Source organism: Sardina pilchardus, chromosome 4 (assembly GCF_963854185.1).
Source record: "Sardina pilchardus chromosome 4, fSarPil1.1, whole genome shotgun sequence".
Lineage (NCBI taxonomy): Eukaryota > Metazoa > Chordata > Actinopteri > Clupeiformes > Clupeidae > Sardina > Sardina pilchardus.
The window spans coordinates 39,847,149-39,857,148 of NC_084997.1; the positions used below are offsets into that span (position 1 = coordinate 39,847,149).

The following is a 10,000-nucleotide window of genomic DNA, read 5'->3' on the forward strand; positions in this document are numbered from 1 at the left end:
TAAAAGGCGAACTACCGTTGCGGTGTACAGAAGGCATCAGACAGTATCATAGCTGTGGCCAAATTCTCTTTTGTCCTCGACAGCTGTTTCACAGTGCAAAGTAAATCCAGTTGTTAGGCGCGAAGGACTGGTATTGGCCTCCATTCACACACCCGTCCACACTCAAGTTACCCATCCGAAAAGAAACCTAGGGCTTCATACAATAGGCCTACAACCAAAACTAGCCTATAGCCTATATATTTTATTGTATATGGAACAGAGTGCTGAGGCTATGAGCCCGTTGACTTTTCTAGAAATGTATAATGGCGAACTTAAACTCTTATTTAGCTTTTATATCTGTCTTATTGTACTTTCTGCAATGTCATATTGCTATGCTTTCTGTCATTGTTATGTCGATATTGTCATGTCTAAATGTAGCGTAGGCCTACACTGTGGGCCTGGGGAGCATTGCCATTTCTAACCCTATGTAGCCTATCATATAACCTGTAGGCGTCATTATGAATAAGTTTTAAGTTCGTCATTATAAATAAGTTTAAGTTCGCCATAAGATGAGTTTTTGTTAGCCATTAAAGTTTGGAAGCCTAAGGTTTAAGTTTATGCCATTATAACTTAAGAAAAGTTTGCCGTTATAATTTTAAGTTCGCCATTATAAATAAAAAGAGTTGAAGTTCGCCATTATAAATAAGTTTAAATTCCAACGTGGCGAACTTCAACTTAGGTGTAAATGCAAAATTAAACTCTTATTTATAATGGCGAAATTAAACTAATTTATAATGGCGAATTTAGGTTTTTATAATGATTAACTTCAACTCTTTTTATAATGGCTAACTTAAACTTATAACGGCAAACTTAAAACTTATTTATAGGCTAATGGCGAACTTAAACTAGATAGATAGATAGATAGATAGATACTTTATTGATCCCCAAGGGGAAATTCAAGACTCAATTCAAATTCAAAACTCTCCTGACTCGCGCCTTGCCTCATAGGCTAGGCGAGCAGCCAGTTCTGACATAAGACACAGAAACGCAGGATTGTTAGCTGTTTCACATAAAACTATAATGTTTTATTTACCATTTATGTAATGAAATTAAAGTGAAGAAATTAAAGTACCAGTAAGTCAAAAAGGTATGTCAGAAGTGGGATTCGAACCCACGCCTCCATTCGGAGACCAGAATGCCCATTCTAATGGAAGGTTTATCACCTTGAGTCTGGCGCCTTAGACCGCTCGGCCATCCTGACACATAACTCTATTGAGTAGAAATAGGATTAAAATCCTTTACTAAACATGCTTGTCCTATCATATTGAAAGTTGAATTTTAATGGAAACATAAACAAACCCCAAATCACAGTAGCCTATTCGGCACAATGAAAGATTACTGACAGGAAGAAGTAGGTTTTGTTTTAAAATCCTCCCCTATCGTAGCCTATTCTATAACGCCAAGAAAATACAACCTCGTGTGTCAGTTGTTATTACACGTCAACATTATAATTGGCAGCATGTTTAATCTCACTTTTCTTCCAGACAGTCAAAGGGAGGTTCTGCCATTGGCGGACTTGCCAATGGCACGCAGACTACCTAGCCTTTGGTGTATTTTACTCTTGGTTTTAAGGTAGGTCGTTTGAATTGGATGTTTGTTTGGACAGGACGCGGTGGCAGCCGCAATAATTTTTCTTATCTAATTTTACAGTTCATAAGTTCGAAGTCCATGCATGCATGTTAGCCTCGCCGAGAACCCTAAGTGCTATTCGTCAAAACGTATGTCAGAAGTGGGATTTGAACCCACGCCTCCATTCGGAGACCAGAAGACCCATAGAAATGGAAGGCATTACTACCTTGAGTCTGGCGCCTTAGACCACTCGGCCATCCTGACAACTAGCAAAACTCGCCAGCCCAATTGCTTTATAAACCTGTTGCTGGTTCCATAACCACGGATTATACTATACAGGGAGTTACATTATTATCTATCCAATTTGCTGTATGTATCTATAAACCACGACAGATTGCTCCATACGCCCGGTTTCTCCGTTAACGTTGAATGTAACATTAAGTTAGCCTATTAGCTAACGCTAATATCAGCGCTATACATAGCCATGTTATCATAGGCTAATGCGATTGCTGACAACATTGTAGACATTTTGTAGTACATTCAGTAGCTTGTAACATACATCGAATGATGCATTTAGCACCTGGCCAAACATTACACGTTGCTTTTACAACATATGGCTTATTGAGAAATTTCATCTGAAGGTAACGTTAGAACTAGGGCAAGCTGGCTAGCACTGCTATTTGCCTGGCTAGCAGTTAGCACGTCCCCACCAACTCAACAACAGTAGACTCCAACATGCGGTTATTCAACCACCAGTCATCCTTACAAAACACACGGGGCGTGCCACTCGTGTATAAGCCGTCATCCGATTCAGTGTTTCATTTGGCAAAGGAGGAATGCCTGTATGTGTCTACGATTCACCCGAAGATGTCTATCTACAGAAACGCAGTGTGGTTTGTAAAAGGACTCCAGGAGTATACCAAGTAAGTGCGGACAACTGTTTGTTTGTAGCCAAACACCCTACCGCTCATTAACCTGTGATTTCAGCCTATGCTGTCAGCTATCTGTAGCTGTCAGCTATCTTTTACTGTGTATGTGTCAGCAGCGCAAGTCACCTGTCAACTTACGAACATTATATATTTCATAAGATTTCTTTATTTTTACGCTGCTGACAATTAGAGGATTTAGAAGCATATGCATTAGGCTACTCTTTCGCCATGTTTTGACTACTGGTTGAAATGTCCTTGTCTGCTTCTCTACAGTAGGCTAAAAAACCCTACAAACTAGCATGATTATGTTCACTAGAGAGCTGAAGTCACGTTAAAGACAACATGTTGTTTCTCGATGTTAACTCGAAATGTTTCAGCATGAGAAGGACTGATACAACGTATCCAATTATAAATTACTTTCGAATAGCGATACGTCATCTCGCCTACAGGAGTCGCTCTCTAGCAACTTTCTACAGTCTTATCCTCAAACAACCTCTGTTGTTCCCAGTTAATTGTCAACTCTATACTATCTGAGTTTGACCTTTAGAGCCGTTACTGCGGCATACATCTGGACAGTTAACTCTTCAGTCTCAGATGTGAGCCAAGCGGTGCTGAGGAAACACAACGTCTCCAGTTCTAGGGTCAATAAATATAAACTTATTTGTAGTTCTCAACATTACCCCTGTGTTCTGTGTTCTCCTGTGTTCTATAGTGTCCTGTGTTCTGTTGTGTTCTCCTATGTTCTGTTGTGTTTTGCTGTTTTCTGTTGTGTTCTCCTAGATGTTCTATTGTGTTCTATTGTGTTCTGCTATGTTCTGACCCTGTGTTCTGTTGTGTTCTATTGTGTTCTGTGTGTTCTCCCGTTGCTAGGAGTGGCTATGAGGCGGCAGCGCGACACTTCACCCCCTCTGACCTTGAGGTGACCCTGAGCGGCCGCTCCTTCGTCATCACCGGCGCCAACAGCGGCATCGGCAAAGCAGCCGCGCAGGACATCGCCAACAGAGGTACACACACACACACACACACACACACACACACACACACACACACACACACACACACACACACACACACACACACACACACACACACACACACACACACACACACAGCGGCATCGGCAAAGCAGCCGCGCAGGACATCGCCAACATAGGTACACACACACACACACACACACACACACACACACACACACACAGCGGCATCGGCAAAGCAGCCGCGCAGGACATCGCCAACAGAGGTACACACACACACACACACACACACACACACACACACATATAACTATACTGTTATTCACTATACTGTACATCACCTGATTTAGATATTTACAGATGGATGGAAATTCAAGGTCCCAGCAGCTAAAGACACACACAACATACACTACAATGTACACACAACATACACTACAATGTACACACACAACATACACTACAATGTACACACACAACATACACTACAATGTAAACACACAACATACACTACAACAGCGTTTCTCAAACTGTGGGGCGCGCCCCACTAGTGGGGCGCAGAGACATGCCAGGTGGGGCGCGAGCTGACGTGAAAAACCGGAGATGTCTTTTTAATCTGTAGCCTGTGCCTTCCTTTATTGATAATTACGAGAATGCACCTCCATCTCACAAAACAAACACAAACAAGGTATAATCTAGACTCTTGTAGGCCCATCATTGACCAGATGAAAATGTTAGTCTGTCCTAGAACCATAGTCCGAAAAAAATTATTGACGTCGGAATTTTAATTGCAGCGGAAACAAAAAAGACCGTTCATGTTCGAGACGAGCGCAGTGAAATTGAAGGATATCTTGGCTATCTGTCCGACAACACAATTGCTGTTCTGCGATCTCGAAGAACAACTGCTTGACAAACGCAAACGCAAACACTCATGTTTTGCCTTGCATAAGTGGACAAGGCCACCGACAGTTACAAAGTTATTGCTTATGTCCGCTTTGTTAACTTGACAGCGGCCGAAGATATTCTATTCTGCGAGTAGGCTATGCCACTGCAGATGAACTATTCAACATTGATCTCAACAATTAGTCTACCTGGCAGAACAGGACATCAAATGGGAAAACTGTGGGGGACTTTGCTCGGTTGGCGCACAGACGATAGCAGGTAAAGAAATGCTATCGTCGTGATAAAGAGGGTAGCCAAGTGCCCGATGCGCAACGGACTGTTTCATTCAGGGAAGCGCTCGCGTCGAGGCTTGACCTGAATAAGATTTTGAACGAGGTTGTGAGAGTGTTGAACTTCATTTATAACACAATGGTAGCATATAGTTGGCCCTTTTGCTGTATTTTTGGAAATCAGCTTTTTTTGAAGCAAGGATTGACACCTTGTCAATGACAAAAACTGACGTTATTGATTTAGATTTTTATTTTTCTCTATTTTTGAACTGATACGTAGCCTAACTGTTATTTGTTAGGCCTACTGATGTATAGGCTATTTAGCAAGTGACGTTATAAATGTGACAATTTTGAGCTTGACCTATACTTTTTAAAGAGCGATGATGGACAGGTGGGGCTCGAGAAAGCCCCCTTGATCAAAGTGGGGAATGAAAGAAAAAGTTTGAGAACCACTGCACTACAATGTAAACAGACACCACACACAACATACACTACAATGTACACACAACATACACTGCAATGTACACACAACATACACTACAATGTAAACACACAACATACACTACAATGTAAACAGACACCACACACAACATACACTACAATGTACACACAACATACACTACAATGTACACACACAACATACACTACAATGTAGACAGACACCACACACAACATACACTACAATGTAAACAGGATGATAAAGACACCACACACAACATACACTACAATGTAAACAGGATGATAAAAACACCACACACAACATACACTACAATGTAAACACACAACATACACTACAATGTAGACAGACACCACACATAACATACACTACAATGTAAACAGGATGATAAAGACACCACGCACAACATACACTACAATGTAAACACACAACATACACTACAATGTAAACAGGATGATAAAAGACACCACACACAACATACACTACAATGTAAACAGGACGATAAAGACACCACACACAACATACACTACAATGTAAACAGACACCACACACAACATACACTACAATGTAAACAGGACGATAAAGACACCACACACAACATACACTACAATGTAAACACACAACATACACTACAATGTAAACAGGACGATAAAGACACCACACACAACATACACTACAATGTACACACACAACATACACTACAATGTAAACACACAACATACACTACAATGTAAACAGACACCACACACAACATACACTACAATGTAAACAGGATGATAAAAAGCAAATCAACAAATCAAATCAATCCATTAAATATATAACTATACTGTGTGTACATCATCTGATTTAGATATCTACACATATAGGCTACATTTAATATTCAGCATTTATTTTCAAGGCTATATTTAATATGTTGCATTTATTTTCGAGGCTACATTTAATATTTAGCATTTATTTTCAAGGCTACATTTAATATTTAGCATTTATTTTCAAGGCTATATTTCATATTTAGCATTTATTTTCAAGGCTATATTTAAAGGAATACGCTACCCCCAGGTGAAATTGGGTGAAATTGTATTCCGGAGTGTCCAGCTAGCATGTCGTTGCAAAAGTGAATCAAATAACTCAAGATTTTTTATAATTATTTCTCGTAACCTGTATATTCACATCGAGTACAAATATCAATGCAAATTAACACAAAGGGATTTACTAGACCAATTTAGATTTGGAACTATTTGCGGGCATAACACCGGCAAAGCAGCACATGAAAACCCTCAGCTTCCGTGTGTGTAATATGTGTGTGTGTTTGTGTGTGTGTGTGTGTGTGTGTGTGTCAGGTTGAACGGTGCATCTGGTGTATAATGTGTGTGTGTGTGTGTGTGTGTGTGTGTGTGTGTATCAGGTGGAACGGTGCATCTGTGTGTGTGTGTGTATAATGTGTGTGTGTGTGTGTGTATCAGGTGGAACGGTGCATCTGGTGTATAATGTGTGTGTGTGTGTGTGTGTGTGTGTGTGTGTATAATGTGTGTGTGTGTGTGTGTGTGTGTGTGTGTCTGTGTGTGTCTGTGTGTGTCTGTCTGTGTGTGTGTGTGTGTGTGTGTGTGTTCAGGTGGAACGGTGCATCTGGTGTATAATGTGTGTGTGTGTGTGTGTAGATAGATAGATAGATAGATACTTTATTGATCCCCAAGGGGAAATTCAAGATAATACTGAATTGTGTATAATGTGTGTGTGTGTGTGTGTGTGTGTGTGTTAAGGTGGAACGGTGCATCTGGTGTATAATGTGTGTGTGTGTGTGTGTGTGTGTGTGTGTGTGTGTGTTAAGGTGGAACGGTGCATCTGGTGTATAATGTGTGTGTGTGTGTGTGTGTGTGTGTGTGTGTGTGTTAAGGTGGAACGGTGCATCTGGTGTATACTGTGTGTGTGTATAATGTGTGTGTGTGTGTGTGTGTGTGTATAATGTGTGTGTGTGTGTGTGTATCAGGTGGAACGGTGCATCTGGTGTATAATGTGTGTGTGTGTGTGTGTGTGTGTGTAGGTGGAACGGTGCATCTGGTGTATAATGTGTGTGTGTGTGTGTGTGTGTGTGTGTTAAGGTGGAACGGTGCATCTGGTGTATAATGTGTGTGTGTATAATGTGTGTGTATAATGTGTGTGTGTGTGTGTGTGTGTGTGTGGTAAGGTGGAACGGTGCATCTGGTGTATAATGTGTGTGTGTGTGTGTATAATGTGTGTGTGTGTGTTAAGGTGGAACGGTGCATCTGGTGTATAATGTGTGTGTGTGTGTGTGTGTGTGTGTGTGTGTGTTAAGGTGGAACGGTGCATCTGGTGTATAATGTGTGTGTGTGTGTGTGTGTGTGTGTGTGTGTGTGTGTGTTAAGGTGGAACGGTGCATCTGGTGTATAATGTGTGTGTATAATGTGTGTGTGTGTGTGTGTGTGTAGGTGGAACGGTGCATCTGGTGTGCAGGAGCAGAGTGTGTGTATAATGTGTGTGTGTGTGTGTGTGTGCAGGTGGAACGGTGCATCTGGTGTGCAGGAGCAGAGAGCGAGCAGAGTAATGTGTGTGTATAATGTGTGTGTGTGTGTGTGTGTGTGTGTGTAGGGGGAACGGTGCATCTGGTGTGCAGGAGCAGAGAGCGAGCGGAGGCCGCCAGAGAGGAGATCATCCAGCAGAGCAACAATCAGGTTGGCATGACAACGCTCAGGAGCTGTCAGTCACCACTGGGCCCCACTCCTCCCAGTCACCATAGAAACCACTGGGCTCCAGTCCTCCCAGTGAGACCAAACACAACCCCGTTACCCTTAAAGGAGACCAACACAACACAACCCCGTTACCCTTAAAGGAGACCAACACAACACAACCCCGTTACCCTTTAAGGAGACCAACACAACACAACCCTGTTACCCTTAAAGGAGACCAACACAACCCCATTACCCTTAAAGGAGACCAACACAACACAACCCCGTTACCCTTAAAGGAGACCAACACAACCCCATTACCCTTAAAGGAGACCAAACACAACCCCGTTACCCTTAAAGGAGACCAACACAACACAACCCCGTTACCCTTAAAGGAGACCAACACAACACAACCCCGTTACCCTTTAAGGAGACCAACACAACACAACCCTGTTACCCTTAAAGGAGACCAACACAACCCCATTACCCTTAAAGGAGACCAACACAACACAACCCCGTTACCCTTAAAGGAGACCAACACAACCCAACACATTACCCTTAAAGGAGACCAACACAACACAACCCCATTACCCTTAAAGGAGACCAACACAACACAACCCCATTACCCTTAAAGGAGACCAACACAACACAACCCAATACCCTTTAAGGAGACCAACACAACACAACCCAATACCCTTTAAGGAGACCAACACAACACAACCCCATTACCCTTAACTCATTAACTGCCATTGACGTCTTTAAACGTCAATTTAGACACATACGTTGACTGCCATTGACGTCTATAGACGTCAATTGCCGTTTTCAATGGGGAGGGCTCCTGGGTGGGCTTGGGAACAATCTGGCAGAGTTTCAGGCTTGTAAACAGACTGCACTAGCGATCCAAACCTCTAGATGGCAACAGTGCCATTTGGATCATTAGTATCTGCCTAGAGTGCACGAGTCATGCAGAGACAACTAGCAAACACACTGAAGATCGACCACAGTGGATCTAGTCTGCACGCGATGCAGGGAATAAATATGCTTACTTCTTACATCAAGGATGGAAAACACGTGAACGGTATGATCCATTTACATTGGATATTGCGATATAGACTAACAACAACCTTGCTAGTGCTAGCTTGCTAAGTCTAGCATCCTGTTCAGAGTCTTTAGCGACCATCAAAGTCCCTAGCAACCTTGACGAGACTGACGAGATAACAGTGCAATCGTGGTTGACATACTACTGAAACGCTAACGTTAAAAAGTTGATTTTCACAAAAAGATCGTTTTCTCCATGTTTTGGTCAAAAACAGGTGTTTTTAGCAAAACTAACCCATGTTCTACTGACGATTACTAAAGAACGGAAAACGATAGAAACAAGCCGTTTTTTCCTGGTGAAAGAAGAGAGTCTAATCTTTCATTTGGTACCTTCGGTGTTTACATAGTCATAAAGCTCACCGTTCGGTGGATCTTGGAAAAACAGTCAAAATGCTGTAAAACGTCTGGCAGTATGGAGCGCTCTGCACTGAAAATCGCTGGCAGCCAATGAGTTAAAGGAGACCAACACAAGGTCACGAGTACTATCGATATGAGGAAAACAATAAGCAAGGCAGCTACAGTGCTACACTCTGAGGGCACTCCAAAACTCCATTACCATGTTGATGATGTCATCTGTCTGTGTGTGTGTGTGTGTGTGTGTGTGTGTGTGTGTGTGTGTGTGTGTGTGTGTGTGTGTGTGTGTGTGTGTGTGTGTGTGTGTGTGCAGGAGGTCCATGTGCACATTGTGGACATGTCCAGTCCCAAACAGGTGTGGGAGTTTGCCGTTGGATTCACTCAGAAACACAGCATCAACGTACTGGTGAGACACACACACACACACACACACACACACACACACACACACACAGTATTGTAGGTCAATGAGCACAGTGAAAAATGTGATGTGATAATATGTGTTTATTTTAGAATATCTGTGGCACAGTTCCGCATTTATAGTGGAAGCTAACGCTAACAGCATTGTGTGTGTGTGTGTGTGTGTGTGTGTGTGTGTGTGTGTGTGTGTGTGTGTGTGTGTGTGTGCAGGTGAATAATGCAGGCTGCATGGTGAATCAGCGGGAGCTGACCGACGATGGACTGGAGAAGAACTTTGCTACCAACACTCTGGGTAATACACACACACACA

At 42.4% G+C, this 10,000-nt stretch overlaps 1 protein-coding gene and 2 non-coding genes across 3 annotated transcripts in view; 1 reads left to right on the top strand and 2 right to left on the bottom strand.

The window, feature by feature from the left end:
- Nucleotides 1-1,129: 1,129 nt before the first annotated feature.
- Nucleotides 1,130-1,240, bottom strand: trnal-caa (transfer RNA leucine (anticodon CAA)). Its single transcript has 2 exons — nt 1,203-1,240; nt 1,130-1,175 (listed from the first exon to the last, which is right to left on the bottom strand). It is a non-coding gene; the product is annotated as a tRNA-Leu (tRNA).
- A 520-nt stretch (nt 1,241-1,760) lies between these two features.
- trnal-caa (transfer RNA leucine (anticodon CAA)) lies at nt 1,761-1,872 on the bottom strand. Its single transcript has 2 exons — nt 1,835-1,872; nt 1,761-1,806 (listed from the first exon to the last, which is right to left on the bottom strand). It is a non-coding gene; the product is annotated as a tRNA-Leu (tRNA).
- The window catches only part of dhrs12 (dehydrogenase/reductase (SDR family) member 12), a 13,718-nt gene continuing 5,549 nt past the window's right edge, over nt 1,832-10,000 (top strand). Inside the window, exons 1-5 of the mRNA XM_062535453.1 lie at nt 1,832-2,531; nt 3,408-3,541; nt 7,742-7,824; nt 9,584-9,676; nt 9,901-9,982. Of these exons, the coding sequence (XP_062391437.1) occupies nt 2,344-2,531; nt 3,408-3,541; nt 7,742-7,824; nt 9,584-9,676; nt 9,901-9,982 (580 nt within the window). The 5' untranslated portion in view covers nt 1,832-2,343. The remainder of the gene's footprint in view (nt 2,532-3,407; nt 3,542-7,741; nt 7,825-9,583; nt 9,677-9,900; nt 9,983-10,000) is intronic.